The 22,758-nt window shown below is 35.2% G+C and overlaps 1 protein-coding gene across 1 annotated transcript in view; it reads right to left on the reverse strand.

The window, feature by feature from the left end:
- The window catches only part of NUP155 (nucleoporin 155), a 69,614-nt gene that overhangs the window by 18,832 nt on the left and 28,024 nt on the right, over positions 1-22,758 (reverse strand). The window contains exons 16-28 of the mRNA XM_049862533.1: positions 21,961-22,049; positions 21,545-21,607; positions 20,877-21,024; positions 19,322-19,388; positions 17,820-17,935; positions 9,112-9,209; positions 7,439-7,569; positions 4,948-5,139; positions 4,127-4,265; positions 3,310-3,445; positions 2,789-2,942; positions 2,471-2,575; positions 1,586-1,740 (exon numbers count right to left, since the gene is read on the reverse strand). Of these exons, the coding sequence (XP_049718490.1) occupies positions 1,586-1,740; positions 2,471-2,575; positions 2,789-2,942; positions 3,310-3,445; positions 4,127-4,265; positions 4,948-5,139; positions 7,439-7,569; positions 9,112-9,209; positions 17,820-17,935; positions 19,322-19,388; positions 20,877-21,024; positions 21,545-21,607; positions 21,961-22,049 (1,593 nt within the window). The remainder of the gene's footprint in view (positions 1-1,585; positions 1,741-2,470; positions 2,576-2,788; positions 2,943-3,309; positions 3,446-4,126; positions 4,266-4,947; positions 5,140-7,438; positions 7,570-9,111; positions 9,210-17,819; positions 17,936-19,321; positions 19,389-20,876; positions 21,025-21,544; positions 21,608-21,960; positions 22,050-22,758) is intronic.

Here is a 22,758-nt window from a genome sequence, read left to right on the forward strand (position 1 = left end):
ACATGGCATCTTTAAAGTTAGAGAAGCTCTGAATATTTTATAAAAAGAATAATTTTATAACAAGAAAAAAGTAAATATTAAAGAAAGAGATTTATATTTGAAATGATAAGCAATGAGGAGCCGCTCTAAAATTCTGAGCAATAACAACATGATAAAAATGGTTTAAGATTTGTACGGTAATGGTATCTAGGACTAACTAGGGGGAGAATGGTAAGAGTAATCCAGAAATGAGATGCTGGAGGCCTGGATTAGGGCAGAATCACTACACCCAGACAAGTAGAGTACATTATAGGTACTCAGCACTGGATGAAGGAATGAACTACATACCCTTAAGATACATGGTTACAATGAATTAAATATTTAATAATGTCATCGGCTCTTAATTATACAAACCATGAATTAACCAAAGGCCTTTTAGGCCTTCAACAGCTTAATTTCCTTTCCTGTCCTTTTGTTACATCAATAACAAAGAAATTAAAGTCGCTTATATATAGGTCATCTTCTACATGTGAGGAAAAACTTGTTTTAGGATTCTCTTCAAATAAAAAATCAAGCAACTACCATGACCAAGGAGGGCAAGATCAAAAAAGGCTTGAGTCCACATATGCAATAAACACACACGTGCAAGCATGTGCCCACATGCGCGCACAGATACACACATATCCCCATCATTTGCTATATCTGGATTCTTTAAGCAACCGTTCTGATCAAATTGGTTTGATAACTGCTCTATCACAACAATCTCCTCCTCCTAAAGTGACTAATCTCCAGTGTTTTAAAAATAGCACCTGTATTATTTTGGCAAGGAAAATTCCATATGAAAATAAAGGGTCAAACTAATGATTTGCCTAAGATTGTATTACGGTCTTTTGATATGATAATGTAATTAGAAATATCAATGGTTAGCTCAACAGGATCCTTAATAATCTTCAATATACATGTATGCGCCAAGATCTCTTCAGTAACTTAAACCAACATACATATAGAGGAAATTTGTTTGGTATTAGTAAAACATTTTAAATTATAAAGCCTTTAAGAAGTAGTTCGCGTTTGTAATTAAGAATACTAATTAACTGCTATTACTAGGAAAGAACCTAAAGATATATTTTAAAGAAGGAAATTGGAAGATAATTTGAATGGAATGGTCTAATGAGTATTCTTCCAGTACCTCCATTGCATTATTAAAAACAAATACGGAAAAAGAAAACTATAAACCTTAAGTAAATTCAAGCAAAAGCATAACAAATCCCATGTACGTACACATGATGAGATTTTATTTAATTTCTGAAATCTGGATGTAGCTAAAGGAGCCCTGGTGGCACAGTGGTTAAGCACCCAGCTGCTAACCTAAAGGTTGTTGGTTCAAACCTGCCAGCTGCAACTCAGGAGAAGGATGTAGCCGTCCGCTTCTGTAAAGATTAAATCCTTGGAAACCCTATGTGGCAGTTGTACTCTGTGCTACAGGGTCGTTATGCGTCTGAATTGAATTGATGGCAACACAGTTTTGGTTTTTAGTTTGGATATAGCTAGATATACTTCAGTTATCAATCATTCTTCAAAAGGAGAATATTATGATTTTCCATACCTATGCATGTCAGCCAGTTTGGACAGGACACGAGCAGCATTACTGAAACTTCTGTTCTTCTCATAGTACCTCCAGAGTAAATCCATGTAACGAACTTTGTTTTGATCAATCTTTGCCATTCGGACCAGATGTGGCTCCAGATATGGAGAAGCAATCTGGAAATTGTACAGTTATTCAGGAACATTTTCCAAACATCGACTTCCTTTTCATGTAATAAGTACATTTTTAAGACAAATCACTGTGTCTTGCTTTATGAAAACTTTAAAATTCTAACATTACTGGGTAAGAGAGGGAAATTTTCTTCATCGTATTTTTCTTTTACCATAGTTAACGAAAGAGTTCTTATGGCAATTCCAATTGGGCGATAAAAATTTATTATAAACCAATAAAAAATCTTTTGATAAACTTTGATAACATAGCCATTGATCCTAGACTCTGAGCTCAAACGGATCACTGGAATTATCAAATGCTAAGTATTTATTATATAGACTGAGAAACGCTGAGACTTAAGATAGTGAAATGACATGTTTGAAGTCACAGAGGGACTTAGTGACAGAAAAAAAAAAAAAAAAAACCACTACCACCAAGTCGATTCTGACTCATAGCAACCCTATAAGCTAAGAAAATTCATAATATAGTGATTCCCACCTGACAATATATCAGCTCGTAATTAACAGCTTCCAAATCAACTTCTAAATAACAAGAAAATTAGAGCAAGAGTCTGCTCTGCCCACCAGAAAGATGCTGAATTATTTGGCTTTACACTGACATCTAATGGCAGGCACATAATAAGAAACTAAATTTCCTTAACTCATTGAGTTATGCTACTTACACTTACAAAATATAAATTAACAATACTGGAATAAAAAAAAAGTCATTTTTTACCTGTAGCAGCTTATCTGCAAGGTCAGCTTGTATTAGCCAATTATAAAGGGCAATACTAAACAGCTCATCTTTGGATCGCTGAGCCAATTTAAGCATTTGTTCAAACTAAAATAAAGAGAAGATTAAATTAGCATAAAGGCTCCGTTGCTGGGCATCATAACCCCTTAGCCTCACAAACCCCTTGTAAGAAATTAAGAATTCTCAAGTGGTAACTTGTAAAAGGTAAACTACCTTTCCCAAGATGATCATACCACGACTACCACACAGAATTTTCAAACACAACATACTTTTAGAAGACAAATACATTATGTTCCTTACATGATGTCCTGCTTCTTCATTACTCAACATATTGGGATCAGATGACAACACTGGAGGACCAGGTTTTTTGGGTACACTGGGAGACTGAGGAGCAGCCTTACTTTGATTTACCAGTTCTTGAAGTGTGTCTGTAATGCACTTATAACTGTTTAATCTGAAAGAGTGGAAAGAGAATTACATTAGACAGCAATTTATTTTCCTTATCTAATTTAAATACATATAAAAATTTGTAGGCTATTTCAGAGAATATATGTATTTCGGTATTAAAAATAAAGCAAATCACGTATGTTTTCAGACCAAGAGGTTTTCAGAAGAGTTTGTTAAACACAAAAGGGTGAGGCCATAAAAAGGAATAAATTAACAACAAAAACCTGTATTAGATAGGTTATGTATTTGTTTTCAGAACATACATTTTTCTCTTTAATAGCTTCTACTACATTGCAACATTTAAAAATTATCTGTTAGAATAAAATACTAATCTTAAAAAAGGTGATGAGCTGCTAAGTAATAATAACACTCGCCTTTCTTGGAAAGCCTGAAGTCCTACTATATCCTCTTCTGGTTCTCCATGTTTATAGAAATGAAGTCCAAGACCTTGAGGATCTTTTTTCTCTGCAGCAGTGAGAGAGAGTTCCACCACACCCTCATAAAAACGCACTAATGGGAAAGAAAAAGAACAAAGATTCATGGCTTATTACTAAGCTGGATCTATTTTTTCCTTAGCTAGCATATAAAAACACTGATAAAGGCTATTATGTCTCTACTGTACATCAGTCACTCTGATGACATTATCATGTAAAATATTTCTAATGACTCCACCAAAGAACAAGGTCCTAACATGCACAAAAGGCAAATACTAAATATTTTCTTCACTGGAAAGAAAAATTTATATTTCAAACTAAAGGAGGGCTTCAGTTCCTTTTATGGGAAAAAAAAATTTCAGATTCGAAATTAAACCTGCGTTAACATTCATGTTTACATTATGTTAGATTTGATTCAAAGTAATTTTTAAGAAAGCAGTCATGTTATGTTAAAAATTAGTCCAAAAAATTTAAGCATTTTAGAAATAAATTAACCTAGAAAACAATTTAATAATATAGTAGATCTGAAAGTCCAACATTAAGAAATTACATATCAGGATTTAAAAGGAGCAGTATAGCTTTTCAGAGGCCAGTGTAGTCATCAAATATTAAAACACAAAGAGTGATGTTTCTATGTCTTCTCACTTCAGCCATAGTAGTTAAGGATTTGTCTCTGGTAAGATGTTATTCATCATTCTTTTCTTCACACACTGTCACTTGTCCTTTGAGTTAAGATATGAAGAATATTGTTTCTCACCTTGTCTATACTGAGCACAAACACTGGAAAGATCCACTTGATTGCTGATTTTCTGATACTCCTTTAATGATTCCCTTAACATTCTTTCCTTTTCAATCTTATTTTGAACTTGTCGAGAACGCTGAAGCAGTTCATTTGCCTAGAAGCAGAGAAGACAAAAACTTAAAAAGATGTAAAATCAAGCAGATAGATGATGCTCTCAACATAATTTTTAGCCTATGTCTAAATTTATATCTGGGTAATCACCGTTAAAAATAAAAACAACTCTATCAACTTACTTCTTCTTAATTTTAAGCAGAAAAGTTTTGGACCAAAAAATCCTAGCTATTCTTAATTCCTCTCACAAGTATGTTAAGCAAGATATGTTTTGTCTGGTAAATCTCTTGCCTAGTCAATACATTATTGGTCAGCAGGCAGTCCATGATTTTTTATTTTTTCCACCTGTAGGAAAGGATTAATAAAAATTGTCCCATTAACTCTAATCCATTACAGGCTTAAAAGTTTTAGTGATTTTCCTTAGTTTCTAAGGAAAGAGACATGTTTAACTCATATTTTTTTTTTTTTAACATAGTTAGCAATACTATCAAAGATTTATGACCTTAATTTACAATTATAAAAAAAAATTTACAATTATGAAAGATTTAAGAAAATACATGGATTTTAAGAGATCATGTTGAAGAATCTGAGGTCAAGAGACCCACCTAGGGTCATACATTAAATAAAAGATGTAGGTTCCTGATTCTTGTTCTACTGTTCTTTTCATCATACCATGATACCTCCTGCAAGAATTAAATTATTAAATAGGTAACAATGCATCATACCTTAGAACAAATTGCATCATCAGTGCTATACAGAAGTGGGCAGATATCCTGTAAGTGTAAACTAATGCCATCAACAGCAGCATTATCTCTGATGTAGCAGCTGATAAGAGAAGCAATTAATGCCCCTGTCAGTTCTTTGTCCCTGATTACCAGATCTTTGAAGGTGGTGATCTTTAACTGTTCTTGGAATTCCTAGAAATATAAGAGAAAACTCTTTTTTTTTTTCTATCAAAAATATAGCAGTATCACATTTCCACACAGAATGAATTCTCTTTAATAACTTAACCAATGTATTAATGGACTCTATAATTAAAAAGAGAAAATACACTAAACTATACGAATTAACAAATTTTTGCCAACTCACATAGAATCACATAGAGTTGGAAAAACACACAGAATGTCTAGTCTAAGTCTCTCATTTTACAAATAAGAAGCCTAAGTAGAGTCAAAATTAGGGCCAGGTCTTCTGACCTCTGTGGTTATAATCAGGGAAGAACAATCACTTGGCCACATTGAAATTCCTGGGTTTATATTTTATTTTTCCTAAATAATGTTAGAATTTATTATTAAGGCTTTCTAACATTGAAGTTCGATCTATATTTTGAACAAATCTACTTGTTAAAATGGAGTTCTAAAATACTGAGGTGATTTATACTAGAATGAAATATTCCCTTAAATGATTTGACTGCTGTATCTTTTTTTTCCTAAATTTCAGCATACATCCCAGTCAGTTTTCAATTTTTCACGCTAATCTTTAATTTGTATTCCTTCACATAACAATTGGTGATGTTTAAGACAGGAAGCACAGAAGATGCCTAGGTTAAAAACCTACCTCTATTATATTACTCAATAAAACCAAAAATCATTATTCTTCTTGGCATGGAAAAGAAAACAGTTTTCATAATTAAACACAGAAGCTTTCATTTTTAAACAAAAAAAAAATTACTGATTGTACACTAATTGAAAGAAATAGAGGACTGACCACTAATTTTGAAATGGTACTTAAAAAAGTAAAAAAATCAAGCATTTCAGGGTAATCAAATAACCCTAGATGATAAAGGAAAGTTGGTTTTTTTAAATAGAATTACAGCTCATAAATGTGGAATGACTAAGAGACTTAGAAAATCACCATTCTGTAATTCAGGCAATGATTATCAACAGATGATGGAAGTCTGGTAGAGAAATATTACAACGGAAGGGTTAGACTTAACACTTGAACCCAGTGACCAATCTTAGTATCATTAAAGTGGAACAACCAAACATCGTGTGCTTCCTGGTACAGGCTGGAGCACACATCATCACCTATGAAGTATCCTGTTCTGTAAACAAATGGACCTGAACCTAACCAAGCCTCTGCAGATTTAACTTCCATTTTATAGGAAATATAGGAGGATAGAGGAGTAAGTTCAATGACAACACAAGGAAGTTAAAGGACAATCTTACAATGTCGAACATTCTACAGGGCTGGTGACCAATTTCTACCAGGCAAAAGCAAAAGAGAAAAAAAAAGGACTTCTTTAGGTTAAAAAAGATTTGAGAAACAACCGCTAAATTCAACGAGTGAAGCAACTGTCTAGATCCTGATTTGAACAAACCAATCTATACAAAGACATTTTCAAGACAATCAGAAAAATGTCATTACAGAATAGATTTTATATGTTACCGAAGAATTTCTGTGAATCTTGCTAAATATGGTAATGTTGTTACTCAAGAAAATGTCCACCTTTTTTAGAAATGCATACTAAAAACTATGTAGGGGTGAAATGACATGATGTCTGGAATCTACTTTAAAATAGTTCAGCAAAAAGAAAAAGAAGAGGATAGATTAAGCAAATTTGGTGAAGTCCTAAAAATGCTGAATATGTATATGTGGGTGTTAATTGCAATATTTGCTCTACTTTTGTATATGTTTGAAAATATTCACAATTAAATAAAAGGTAGGTGTATATTCCTCTCAAATGTTGTATCTAACATTTAAATGGATGCCAATTATTATTATCCTTAAAAAGGAATCAGATGAAGATGCTGCAGAGCTACATAAACCATTCATTTCCCATAATCGTAAGCATCTTTTTTTTAAAGGTGTTTGATTTAGGTTGTTGGACCTCTTGAAATTACATGCAAAAAGTTTTGTGTATGTGCCTGCACGTATTTCTTTGAAGGCTGGGAGGTATAAAATTTTCATCAGATCCCAAATAAAGGGTACGATTCAGTGTTTTAAAAAATATGTTTGTAGAGTATGATTTAATTTGCATATCACTATAAAGTTCTCATATACTGTAGAAACTTGTGGCTTTGATAAAATGGTTCCCTCAAGTTACCACACTTTTTTGCAATCTTCCTATAACACACTAACTTCATCATCATAATCTAAACGTTTCCCAAAATAATTCCCTCCCAAACCCAAGTGTAAGATTAAGGATCACTCAAAAAATGACAACTAAGTGTAGCAGTATCAAAATGTTCATTTAAAAAAAAAAAAAAACCCTACCTTCTGAAGTTCTCCTACGATGACAGTGAATTGATGTTCACAAAGAAGTTTCCATAAGGCCAGAGCCTGGTATGATTTTCGAACCAATTGCTGGATTCCCTGAAGTGAAACTTTTTCACTCAGTTGGGCCTCTAATGACAAAAGACAACTAAGGAAGTTTTACAAAATTCTTTCTTTATGAACTAAAACAAAACACAATAAAATCCCCATTGTTCCCTTCCCTCTCTCCTCCCACCACAGGCAACCGTGATCATGAGCTGTAGTATTAACGTTTTTGTTCTTTTACTACATATGTGCTTGTGTGTCCACATAAATAATAAAAAGACTGCTGTTTCTAATAATTTATAATTTGCTTTAGAAAAGCAACTTGCTTTTTTCCACTCAGTTATACTTTCCTAGGCTATTCATATTGGTAGTTATAAATCTAGTGTGTTTATTTTAATGGCCGAGTGTTCCCTTATGTAAATATACCACAATTTTATTTATTCATTGGGCATTTAGATGGTTTCCAATGTTTTGCTACTATAAACTATGTTGTACTAAATGTCCTTTAAAAGTTTCCTAGAAAACACAGTCAAGTTTCTCAAATTCTGGACTGAGATTCAACGGTGGTCATGCAGTCAATTTAGTCAATCAAGATAGTTTTTTGTCCCTCTCTAAATAGGAAGTAGGACAGAATAAAAAAGGAAAGAAATATTAGAGTGCAAAACATGTAGAGTTACTTCATGAAACTGTTTCAGTTGTGTGTGTTATGTGTCTATGTTTTCATACCTCTGGGTCATAATGTACAATGTATTTCTTACTGTGGGAAAAAAGTCTGATAAAGATTGCTTTAATATATATTACCAAGAAGTGAAACTGCTAGCTTTGAGCATATATGCATTTTCAACTTTTAGTAGATATTAACAGGTTGCTCTCCAAAATGGTTATTTCAATTTATAATTCCAGCAATTCAAATATTCTCCTTTATACAAACTCTCACCAGCGGTTGTTATCATCAGACTTAAAAGGCCTTACTGAAGTTCTGAAAAAATGGTGGAGCGAAGACTAGGAAAGTTCTATTAGCCAGAATATTTGGCTCAAAAAATGGAAGACAAAAGAACTTAGAAAAAATTTCACCATAGGCAAAACTTATCCAATAATTTATTATTTCAATTCCTACCTAGATTATTTGAAGATTATGAGAACTTTTCAGTTCCCTTCTATTGACTTCACATTTTTAACTCCTCTCACATCTGGAGCCCTGCTGGCAGAGTGGTTAAGAACTCAGCTGCTAACCAAAAGGAGGGCAGTTTGAATCCAACAACCGCTCCTTGGAAACCACATGGGGCAGTTCCACAATGTCCTATAGAGTCGTTATGAGTCAGAATCGACTCGATGGGAACAGGTTTTAAAAAGATGTATACTGTATATTGTACTGGGGGAAGGGACAAAAATTTAGAGGCTGAGTTATGGAAATAAATGAAAAAGTGGAAAGCTAGATTATCATTATCTTATGTGGTTTCCTGATATTCATACTGTCTCATTTTCCCAATCACAATGATATTTTACTAAAAAATGTGTTATTATACAAACTAGACTTTACTGAAAGAAGTCCATTGTTTTCTGTTCAACAGAAACTCTTTCCTTCATGTATATCATGTGTATTTAACTGATCAGAAACAGTGATTTACCATGAAACTTCCTCTGCAGCTCCTGTTGCATCTGCTGGGTATTTCCATTTTCAGGACGCATGAATCCTATCAGCCTCTGTTGCACTTTAGCAGTAGTACTGTAAAAGAAATTTCAGAATATGTCTTTTTTTAAATAGCTTTAGTGACATATAATTCATACCACACAATTTAACCATTAAAGTATACAATTTAATATATTTTAATATATACACAGCGCTGTATAACCATCACTGCAATCCACCTTTAGAACATTTTTGTCCCCCCATTCACAGCCAATCACTGTTTCTTCACTCTACCTGAAATAACCACTCATCTAACTTTTTATCTCCACAAGTTTGTCCGTTCTAGACATTTCAAATAAATAGACCAAAATGTTTTAAATACTTTTTTTCTTTTTAGACTAGTGAAAAAAATCACTGGCAAATCAATGATAATAAATTAAAAAAGTGAAACATCTGAAACTCTTAGATGCTTAAAGTCTCACTGTGAGTTGATGCTGTTGGTTGCTGTCAAGCTGAATCAAGGCAACCCCATGTGTGTAGAGTAGAACTGCTCCACAGATCGCCAGGCCAGTCTTCCGAGGTCTCTGGGTGAGTCTGAACCACCAACTTTTCAGTTAGTAGTCAAGCACTTAGCCCTTTGTGCTACCCAGGGAACCACCACTCGTTGTGAGTACATGGATAATGGTAGCTTCCTTTTACTGAACACTAGCTTTCTGCCAGCACCAATGATGTATTAACTCTATTTAATACAGTAATTCTATAAAATAACTATTATTTAAAATTCCATTTTATGGAAGGGGCACTTCGGGACAAAATAAAAGAAGAACCTGTTGTAAGAAACTACTTATCACTGAGAGAAATGAGCAAATTAGAACACGTAGTGGAAAATCTGATCTTTTAGCTTCTAATGTAATTTCAGGGATGCTAGAAAAAAACTGATAAACTTTCATGAGACATTTTTGTTTGGCCATTGATACTTAGCTATAGATAGACTATTATATATTACGTTATTATATAGATTAAGATTTTAATTTCAAAAACATATGATTACTGTAACAATAATAGGTATATTATAAGATAAAGTAATGTACAATTTTTAAGGTTGATAGAAAACAACTTTTTAGTATAAAAGTCATACAAATATACAATAAAAGAAATTAAACATAAACCTGTAATCTTAAATCTGACCTGAAAACAACAGCATAAATGCATGATTTTTTTATTAAAAACAAAAAAAAAAACCCAGCATATTTCCTAACTCTACTCATGAAAAAGAAGTATGACAGCCCAGTAGCAATGAACACACCTGGCACCTAGACTCTGTACTTTTAATATCATTTACTACAAAAAAGTAACCAGACTCCCTGGAGAAAAGGCTGATTCCAGGTCTGGAGCACGAATTGTACAAATGAGCCTGAGGCATCTTGTCATACTAGAAATCAAAGAAGCTAACAAAGACTACTGTCAAAAAGACTGAAGAGCAATCTGAAGTGGCTCCTATAAGTCAAAGATAGATGGGACCATTTAGCAAAAAGAAAAAGAAAAAGTCTGCACTGGGTTCAAACATATCAAGTATGTTTTGAAATCATAGACTCAAGATGATACTAAATAAAAACATTGACTTTCAGTCCCCACCTCCATTGATTACAACTAAAAATGCTTCAAATACAAAAAGCTACTACCCGAGAACTCTGAAAAGTAAATGATTGCACATAGGTTGGGGTGGAAAGCCAAACGTGAATAATGACCCATATGGAGATGAGCTTAACTGGTCCCCCGCCCATCCCCCCAAAAAAACCTAACCATGCTGTTGAGTTGATTCTGACTCAAAGCAACCCTACAGGGCATAGCAGAGCTGCCCTGCAGGATTTTCAAGGAGTGGTTGGTGGATCTGAACTGCCAACCTTTTGATTAGCAGCCAAGCTCTTGACCACTATACCACCAGGGCTCCTTAGTTATGTAGTGCTACTATAACATAATACCACAAGTGGATGGCTTTAACAAACAGAAATTCCTTCTCTCACAGTCTAGGAGGCTAGAAGTCCAAATTCAGGGCGCCAGCTCCAGGGGAAGATGTACTCTCTCCGTCAACTCTGGGGAAAGATCCTTTTCATCAATCTTCCCCTGGTCTAGAAGCTTCTCAGTACAGGGACCCCGGGTCCAAAGGATGCGCTCTGCTCCTGGCTCTGCTTTCTTGGTGATAGGAGGTCCCCCTGTCTCTCTACTAGCTTCTCTCTTTTATATCTCAAAAGAGACTGACTCAAGATACAATCTCATCTTGTAAATTGAGTCCTGCCTCATTAGCACAACAGCTTCTAATCCTACCTCATTAACATCACAGAGGTAGGATTTACAACGCATAGGAAAATCACATCAGCTGACAAAATGGTGGTCAATCACACAATACTGGGAATCATGGCCTAGCCAAACTGACACACACTTTTGGTGGATACAATTCAATCCATGACACTCCCCTCACATTCTTCTCCAGGCTTTGACTGGAGGTGAGCAAGTCTCAGAACTATGTGCGCTGTGAAAACTCCACGAAAAACTTCCTTTTCTGAAAGAAATACTATTTTTCTGTTTGCAACTGGGAGCAATACTGACCCCATGGAACATTTTGCAATGCCTGGAGACACCTGATCGTCATGACCAGGGACTACTAGTAGCATCAAGTAGGAAGAAGCCAGGAATGCTGCAAAACACCCATTGTACAATGCATAGGACAGCCTTCACAATAAAGAATTATCCAGACCAAAACGTCCATAGCGTCAAGATTAGAAACCCTGGGACAGAAGAACTGGGAAAGGGGGCTCCTGTGGTCTGAAGAGTTTGGAATGAATGTCTTTTTTTCTCTTGCTGCCTCTCTCTAAAGGTAGCACAATTTAAGGAGAACTGTGTGACACAGGTTAGGAGAAAAGGCAGCACAAGAGAAATTTTTGGTATGAGGAGGTATTCTATATCTTGGTTGTGGTGGTTATGTAACTCTACGCATTTGTCACAAACTCAGAACTGCACACTGAAAAAAAAATGTCAATTTTACTGTATTACCTATCATTAACTTAATAACAATAACTTAAATAAAAAGCCACACAGATCATCTCTGAAGGATGCTAGAAACAAATTCATTACTTTTTAATTTGGTAAAGAGAAAAAAAGCAAGCACTTATCTGGTCTTTTCTGAAGAAAATGAACTTCAGGATAACCAAACAGTTGAAGTAGAGAAGTTTTTTAAATTATAGAACTGTTACAGCAGACATCAGTATGGAAAAGTGTATCAGTTCTCCTAAATGCAGACTGACTAAACTCAGCGTCCGATCACGTTTTACTTAGGTGAGCGACCCACCCATGAAATGGTGGATTTGTTTCAGAGGGCCCTAGTAGGCTCCTTATGTTGGTGGTTATATTGCTCCTTAGCAAATTCCAGGCCATCATAACAAATATGGCAGTAGGACAGCAGATTAGAAAGGTTCAGCATAGCATAATAATCCACTTGAGTACACCATTGCTATCATAGCTCTTTCCTTTCAGTCCACTGGCAACTTCAAGCTATAACACATAAATACACCTAAGATCCAATTACTAAAGGTCAGTTGGCAAGGAGTAAACAAAAGTTGGGAAACTACATCAAATTCCATCAGTTGGCCCTTGCATCCAGGCCCAGATTTCCTTTGAAAAACAATTATACTTGTATCCTCAAGGAGATCTGAAGTCCATATTACAAATGCTGGCTGCTATGAAAAAAGGAAAAACTGGTAAGTAAGAGTTCTGGGATTTAAAAATATGATGGACAAAAAAAAAAAATTTATTAAAAGAAATGGAATACCACTGAAAAAGAAAAACAAAGTGGGAGGCCTCATTCTACATGATTTTAGAACATATTACACAGCCACAGCAGTCAAAACAGCCTGGTATTGGTACAACAACAGGCACATAGACCAATGGAACAGAATTGAGAACCCAGATATAAATCCATCCACATATGGGCAGCTGATATTTGACAAAGGCCCAGTGTCAGTTAATTGGGGAAAAGATAGTCTTTTTCACAAATGGTGCTGGCATAACTGGATATCCATTTGCAAAAAAATGAAACAGGACCCATACCTCATGCCATGCACAAAAACTAACTCCAAGTGGATCAAAGACCTAAACATAAAGACTAAAACGATAAAGATCATGGAAGAAAAAATAGGGACAACCCTAGGAGCCCTAATACAAGGCATAAACAGAATACAAAACATTACCAAAAATGATGAAGAGAAACCCGATAACTGGGAGGTCCGAAAAATCAAACACCTATGCTCATCTGAAGACTTCACCAAAAGAGTAAAAAGACCACCTACAGATTGGGAAAGAATTTTCAGCTATGACATCTCCGACCAGCACCTGATCTCTAAAATCTATATGATTCTGTTAAAACTCAACCACAAAAAGACAAACAACCCAATCAAGAAGTGGACGAAGGATATGAACACGCACTTCACTAAAGAAGATATTCAGGCAGCTAACAGATACATGAGAAAATGCTCTCGATCATTAGCCATTAGAGAAATGCAAATTAAAACTACAATGAGATTCCATCTCACTCCAACAAGGCTGGCATTAATCCAAAAAACACAAAATAATAAATGTTGGAGAGGCTGCGGAGAGATTGGAACTCTTATACACTGCTGGTGGGAATGTAAAATGGTACAACCACTTTGGAAATCTATCTGGCGTTTTCTTAAAAAGTTAGAAATAGAACTACCATACAATCCAGAAATCCCACTCCTCGGAATATACCCTAGAGAAATAAGGGCCTTCACACGAACAGATATATGCACACCCATGTTTATTGCAGCTCTGTTTACAATAGCAAAAAGCTGGAAGCAACCAAGGTGTCCATCAACGGATGAATGGTTAAATAAATTGTGGTATATTCACACAATGGAATACTACGCATCGATAAAGAACAGTGGCGAATCTGTGAAACATTTCATAACATGGAGGAACCTGGAAGGCATTATGCTGAGTGAAATTAGTCAAGAGGCAAAACGACAAATATTTTATAAGACCACTATTATAAGATCTTGAGAAATAATATAAATTGAGAAGAACACATACTTTTGTGGTTACAAGGTGGGAAGAGAGGGACGGTGGGAGAGGGTTATATACTGATTAGTTAGTAGATAAGAACTACTTTAGGTGAAGGGAAGGACAATACTCAATACACGGAAGGTCAGCTCAACTGGACTGGACCAAAAGCAAAGAAGTTTCCAGGATAAAATGAATGCTTCAAAGGTCAGTGGAGCAAGGGCGGGGGTTTGGGGACTATGGCTTAAGGGGACTTCTAAGTCAATTGGCAAAACAATTCTATTATGAAAACATTCTGCATCCCACTTTGAAATGCGGCATCTGGGGTCTTAAATGCTAACAAGCAGCCATCTAAGATGCATCAATTGGTCTCAACCCACCTGGGGCAAAGGAGAATGAAGAACACCAAGGTCAAACGATAACTATGAGCCCAAGAGACAGAAAGCGCCACATGAACCAGAGACTTACATCATCCTGAGACCAGAAGAACTAGATGGTGCCTGGCTACAACTGATGACTGCCCTGACAGGGAGCACAACAGAGAATCCCTGAGGGAGCAGGAGATCAGTGGGATGCAGACCCCAAATTCTCATAAAAAGACCAGACTTAATGGTCTGACTGAGACTAGAGGAATCCCGGTGGTCATGGTCCCCAAACCTTCTGTTGGCCCAGGACAGGAACCACTCCTGAAGACAACTCATCAGACATGGAAGGGACTGGACAATGGGTTGGAGAGAGATGCTGATGAAGAGTGAGCTATTTGTATCAGGTGGACACTTGAGACTGTGTTGGCATCTCCTGTCTGGAGGGGAGATAGGAGGGTATAGAGGGTTGGAAGCTGGCAAAATTGTCACGGAAGGAGAGACCGCAAGGGCTGACTCATTAGGGGGAGAGTAAGTGGGAGTATGGAGTAAGGTGTATATAAGCTTATATGTGACAGACTGACTTGATCTGTAAACGTTCACTTAAAGTTCAATAAAAATTATTAAAAAAAATGGAATAGATGTTATTGAAAACAGAAAAATTGAGAACATCAACTCTAGAAATTCTCTTAACCTGCTAAACAAAAGACCAAAAAAAAAAAAAAAAGAAAGGAAATTACGGATGAAAAGTAAAATAACAGAGGTTAGAAACAGAAGAGACGACATTTAAATACTGTAATTTCCTAAAGAAAGGAATGGGACACATGGAATACTACAACAAATACAAGATGAAATTTTACTGAAAGCTTAAGAAAGCTTGTCGTCTTTAGTTCTAAAAGCTAACTGAGTGATTGAAAGAAGACATACATAAACCAATCATGATATAATTTCTGGATTCTTGTAATAAAGAAAAACTCATAAAAAATTTCAAAGTAAACACATGTCATTTATAGAGGAAAGAGAATCAAACAGGCAATGTACTTTTCATCTGCAACAGTAAAATTAAGGAAGAAAATGTGGCAAAATGTATATTAAGGCCAGAGGGAAAAGGACTATGACTTTAAAACTCCATACTCACTGGGCAATAAAAAGGGATGACATATTGGTACATGCTGCAACATAAATGAACCTCAAAAACATGCTAGGTATAAAAAGCCAGACTTAAAAGATCATACACTGTGTGAGTCCATTTATATGAAATGTCAGTAGGCAAATTTATAGGATAGAGTAGATTAGTAGCGACGTGGGTCTGGGGTAAGGATGGGAAGCAAGTGAAAATGGACAAGTAGGATATCTCTAGGGTGATGGAAATGTTCTAAAATTGGATTATGACAATAGTTGTAGCACTCTATACATTTACTAAAAAGTACTGAACTGTACATTTAAAAAGAGTAAATTTTACAGTATGTAAACTATACCTCAATAAAGCTAACAAAATTTTCATACTCAATGAAACACTTGCAACCCAGGCATGCGAAGGGTGGTGAAAATGAGAAGATCCGTTAATATAATTCTATTAATAAAATTAAAGAAAAATTGTAATTGTGTCTGTAAAACACAGAAAGCCAACTGACAAACTCCAATACCCACTCATGTTAAAAGTAGCCAATAAAATAAAAAGATAATTATGTAAAATGGAACACTATCCTGCCATCTTCCTTAATGGGAAAATACCAGAACCTTTCCCACTAAAATCAGGAATAAAACCAGGATGCCCACTCTATCTCCACTACTATTTAAAACTGTGTTGGATACCAGTCTATGAAGATAAGAGGATGCAACCAGGATTGGAAATGAAAAGGCAAAACTATCTCTTTGCAGGTGACAGAAGTACATATCTGAAACATTCAAAAGAGTCAAAGAAAAAAACTATTAGAAACAATAAAGTGAAATTAGTAAAAGTAACAGGCTATAAAGATTTAAAAAATAATTGCATACATAACTATAAAATTCAATGAGCTGCTCAGAAAATATTACTATAAAAGCATGATGTTAGAAAAAGAAGCCCTGGTTTTATGTTAACCCATTGAGTTTTATGTTAGTGGTTTTATGTTAGTGGCTGCTAAATGAAAGGAAAGCAGTTCGAACCTATTCAGTGGCTAAGGGAGAAAGGCCTAGTGATCTGCTCCCCTAAAGATTACAGCCTAGAAAGTCTTACGGGGCAGTTCTAATCTGTCCTACAGGGTCACTATGAATAGGAATTGACTCGATAGCACAAAAACACAACATCTTAAGAAAGAAAAGAAAAAACCTTGCAACTAAAATTCCAGATGATTTCAAGGGAGAAAGGGCAGGAGGAGGTAAGGATTATAGACCTGTTCAATTACTAATGCTGACTGAGATGTACATTTAAGAGAATTTAAAACTAATTACCAGAGGAAGAAAAACTGTATGCAGAACTTCTAAACCAGTGTTGCGGGAAGGGAGACTTGATTAATTCAGTAAAATAAGGAAACTGGGAAGGGGAGAAAAAAAAAAAAAATAACAACAAACTACAAATTCAGTATAGTTAAAGTAAGATCAAACATTTAAATAATCCCAATAAAATGGGAATAGGTTAAACTCTTATATTAAAAAACAAAAACTCTCAAACTGGATTGAAAAAAAAGGGCAAAATCTATTTACATGCTGTTTAAAATAAAGTGTTCCAAAGGCTAAAAATAAAGATAATTGGTATATCCTCCTTAGGAAACAATCTAATACTACAAATTAACAATTTTAAAAGTATATGACCTTAAAAAAAAACAAAACATAACAAAATACCCAACCTTAGATGTAATAAATTCTACGTCTAAGGAATTAATCAAAAAGTTATTGAACAAGTACACAAACATATATGAAGAATAATCAGTGTACCTTGTTTATAACATCAAAAAAATAGAAACAATCTAATTATCCATTAGAGGGAGCTATTACATATTGTATGACTCCATTTATATGAAATACCCAGAATAAGCAAATACACAGACACAGAAGAATTAGCAGTGGCCAGGGACTGGGGAAGAGGAGAACGGGGAGCGCCTGCTAAGAGTACAGGGTTTCTTTATGGGGCGATGAAAATGTTCTAGAATTAGAAAGTGGTGGTGGCTGCATAACCTTGTGAATACACTAAAATCCACTGAACTGTACACTTGGGGTGAATTTTATGGTATGCGAATTACATCTCAACAACAATGAAAAGCAAAAAAAAAATGAGCATATAAACTCTTACGTTGGATTTCCTAATGGTCCTCCGGCAAACTGGGAGTTTCTGTCTAGAAATTCTTGCAAACCTTTTAGCTCTAATAGCACTGACTCCAGCAGCTGGGAGGGAACACTACTTTCAATCTGTAAGAAAGGAAGAACATTACACTAAGTGAAGTATGTCAGAGACAAAAGGACAAATGTTATATGATGTCACTTATATGAAATATTCAGAATGGGCAAATGTACAGAGACCAAAGTTGATCAGCGGTTACCAGGGGCTGGCAGGAGAAGTGGAATGGCGGGGCGGGGGGGGGGGCGGCTATTGCTTAATGGGTGCTGAGTTTCTGTCTGAGGTGATGAAACAATTTCAGAAACACTGCTGATGGCTGTACAACATTGTGAATGTAATTACTGTTCGCCAAAAGGTACAATTAAAAATGGTTAAAATGGTAATCTTTATGATGTGCATATTTTACTACAATAAACTCTAAAAATAAAATTTTTAAAGAATTTTCAAAAGCTTAAAAACACTGAAAAAGTTTATACAGAAAGATACACTATTTGTAATTGAATGTAAACAGTTTTAATTTAGAAGAATCCTAACTCATAAACAGTAATTTCTTTATTATATCTATTCACACATGGTGACCAGAACAAAAGGTTAGATACCTATATCTCCCCCACTCTGTCTGACTGAGGTATATAGTAAAATACTTAAATCTTAACTAAACACTTGATAACTTTTTACATTTGTATACAACCATCAGCCAGACCAAGATATGGAACATTACAATACCCAACAAAGTTCCCTAATGCTCCTTTCCAGTCATTAGCCATCCCACCTCAGAGCTAACCACTTTTCTTACTTCTATCACTTTAGACTAGTTTTCCTAGTCTGAAACCTCATATAAAAGAATATGTACTATATTAGTTGAATCTATTCATATACTTAGAAATGTGAACTTTAAAAAAGAATACGTTATTCTTTTATAAAGAATAAAAGGAAAGGTATTTGGCAATTTTAAAAAGAAAAGAGCTTGAAATAAATTGCATTCATATTCCAGACTAAAAAAAAAAATCTTACTATCTGAATCTGTAATAATATAAAACAAAATTCTAAAATATATGCTTTCTTAAAGGAGTTTGGAAAGTATGCTAGACCATGGAAATTAGTACTGGGTCCAGGTTTTTGTGCACATAAACCAAAGCATAAACAGTAACTTTGAGGAACAGTAAGTATTAGGACTGATGCTATTTAATCCCCCAACATTATGAGGGAGACATAGTGTTCTTCTCAACTTACAGTGAGGTACCAGGCTCTGAAATGTTAAGAAATTTACCCTGGTAGGACAATTCATAAGTGACAGAGCTGAGATTTAATCTAGGAAGTGGATAGCTTATTGGACAATTACCCAGTCTTTACATTTTGTTTATAACTTTAAAAAGTACAACATAATCTATCCATTAATAGGAAGACACAATAGAGTGGTTACTTAAATATAAGGAAATAACATTAGACACACTTACAGCAGTGATCTCTCTGTTGCCACTCTTGAACACTCTCTCCACAACTAAACTAGCATCCCAAATATTTCTGGAACAAAAAATGTTTTATTGTGCTTTAAGTGAATAAAAATAATTAAAATAAGTAGCAAATGCCTACTATAGGAACTTAATGTGTTTCTTCAGTTTTTAAAACTTAGCAATGGTTTCATTTAACATTTTATTAAGTTAGCTGGAAGAACAGAAAATAGAAAATTTTCCAAACCTAATAGAACTAGATTATTTCAGACAATGAAACACTGCTGAAGAAAAATCAAAAGGTTCTGCATAATTATAAATAAAGGAGTATATGAAGACAAAAAATATTTATAGGAGCTCCGCACTCTTTCAACATTTTAAAGTAAATGACTTAAAGTTTACATCTCAAATCCAAAAAAATACATACTACCCATGATAGCTAATTAGATGGTACGGTAGACTGACTGCAGAAAAGGCCACGTTCTTTATCCCTCCCTATACCTATCCCCTGGAAACCCCGGTGGCGTAGCGGTTAAGTGCTACGGCTGCTAACCAAGAGGTCAGCAGTTCAAATTGGCCAGATGCTCCTTGGAAACTCTGTGAGGCAGTCCTACTCTGTCCTATAGGGTCGCTATGAGTCAGAATCGACTTGATGGCAGTGGGTTTGGTTTTGATTTTTTATACCTATCCCCTATTGCACTGTAACTCTGATGCTTCTCTCATAAAGACCAGTTGCCGTGGAGTCAACCCCCATGTGTGTCAGAGGAGAACTGTGCTCCATAGGGTTATCAATGGCTGATCTTTCAGAAGATTGCCAGGCCTTTCTTCTGAGGTGCTTCCGAGTGGACTCAAACTTCCAACCTTTTGGTTAGCAGGTGAGCACATTAATCATTTGCACTGCCCAAGAGTTCCTAACATAAAGAAGAAGTAAAGTCTACTTCCTCATCTTATGAATCTGGGCTGGCCTTAAAGCTTCCCTCTGGACAAGTGAATGAGGTGAAAATGGATGGTATGTCAATCCTGGGCCTATTACCAAAGGCTTTGAACATTTCCATCCTTCTCATTAACCCTGCCAGCACCAAGATAAGCCCTTGCTAGCCTGCTGAAGGATGAGAGACCATATGGAGGGGAGTTCATTTGCCCTGGCTTAGTCCCTATCAGTCTACAAGGATGACCCTAAATAGGTGTGAGAGTCCAGCTAAGATGGCAGGGCTCCTTGCTATTTCACAGCTGACTACATACACATGAGTGAGCCCAGCCAGTCCAAAAGACCTGTCCAGTTGACCTGTAGATGTATGTCACCGAGTTACAGGATAGTCTGTAATGCTATATATCAATATGTATACAGATATATTTTGAAAAAATATATATGAAACACAGCACAGATATAAATAGTTATATAAGAAAAAGACTAAATGATAGAAAACAGTATTATCAATTGATGAGCTACAACTAAAATTTAATAGAAATAAATGATGTCCTAAATTTAGACTTAAAAATGTTCAACAGCTCAAAATAGGTCAAAGTGAGCAATAGCTAAATTATTCCATGAAAAACTTACCCCATAATTCGAGAAAAGTAAATGCAAATACCATTGTGTTTTCCGGAGTACACAATCTCTGGTCCAGTCATACAACTCATACTTGTGGCCTGAGTTACTAGGTTTCCTGCAGCATACATTGGCGTTGACATGGCAGGAGGCTGCAAACCTTATACGTACGTGAAAAAAACAAATCCTCTAAAAATAGTACCTTAACGATTCAGAATTCTTGACAACCCAAGTTTGTTTTATCTGGATCCATAGATAAGAATATTCATAAAAATACTGAAATAAATAGATAATTTATTTGGTTTTCCTTAATAAGCAGAGAGACTTAGACTTGATAGGTGCTTCTACGTGGACTTTCAAATGCCTGCACTGCAGGACAAAAAGGAAAGAAAACTTGCCATCACTGCTCCTTATGCAGGGAGTAAAAAAGAACTAACCAGGGCTTAATTAAATCCTGGCACCCAAATAAGGGGCTTTCCAGGCATACCACCAAAGGAGTTCCTAAATAGAGGCATTCATGGCCTAGTGCCAATACTTGCTTTGATGTCACTTCTACTAAACCATATTATTTTAAAGGGAACAGGGCAGGTTAATCTGTTTCACAATAAGCATTAAAGGTAATAACTCCCAACACTAGTTCTTCAAAAATAACAACAATCTAAAACAAAGAAAAGAGGTACCTTGAGGTGGTGTTCCCAGAAAGGTTGGATTTGGATATGAACTACTGCTAGGTAAAGGAGAACCTAAAATGAAAGGAATATAAAAATTTTGAATCAGATCAAACTCAGACACAGAACCTATTTATAAGCATAAAGAGTAAGGAGTGGCACTACCCGTCATATATTCAAGAATTAAGAGACTCATCTCAATTTCCCAGTAACTTTCTAATAATTCTCATTTTGAAAAACACTGATGTTATTATATCATTCATCTCATTTCCTTTGAAAATATAAGTTCCATAAATACTATTTTGTAAACATTAAAGATTCAATATTAATGAGAGTTTAATATTATTATCATGTTTAAGTGTTAGACATCCATTAAAATATGCTACGAAGTTTGTAAAGTTCAAACTGTTTCAATGTTCCATACTCACTAGAATAGACAGGAGACCCCAAGATGGGACCAACATTACTTGGAGGGGGAAGAGCAGTTGGAAATCTCATCTGTGCTTCACCGCCGTACCTATTTTTATGACAAGAGAGGCTGAGCTTATTTAGCAAAACTATCCATCTTAAAAGCTGGGATTGTTCCAAATCCTGCTTAGCTTCAACATAAATTCTTTAAACAGTGGCCATTTTAATAAATTATGTTGACAGTGAAATATATGCAGAGAATACATAATAAATATTTGTTCAATAAATGTTGACTTGAAACTGCTACCAGGAAGAATTATAATGGACTCTGCCAGTTTCTTTAAAAAAAAAAAAAAAAAAAAAAAAAAGCATAGAATTTACTTAATGGTTAACAGCAATGTAATTTCCATTGTAGTTACGGCTACATAGTACTTAAAAAACTTTTTAAAAAAATCACATTTCAAATTCTTAGCTACATATTTCCCGAGTAAAAATATCCTTGCAACAAAGTTTCCTTAAAGTGATTCAGAATCCTTTGTTACTGACAATCCACAAACAGCACGAGTGACACGGTGTTTGAGAAAGCAAAAATCCCAGAGATGGTGACTCAGGTAGAAAGAAGTGTAAAGGGATAGGCTGAAGCTGGAGAAAAGAATCCAGACAAAGGGTATTAATGCCTGGTTACCATAATGGATATGCTCATCTAGATGCTTCCGACAGCAAGGTAATCTTCCTAAATGGCGCCCTTTTGCAAATGAATGTTAGGAACTTGCCTATGCAGTCACTGAACTGTTTTGCAGGCCTAAAAAGGCTGTAAC

This window comes from Elephas maximus, chromosome 2 (genome assembly GCF_024166365.1).
Source record: "Elephas maximus indicus isolate mEleMax1 chromosome 2, mEleMax1 primary haplotype, whole genome shotgun sequence".
NCBI lineage: Eukaryota > Metazoa > Chordata > Mammalia > Proboscidea > Elephantidae > Elephas > Elephas maximus.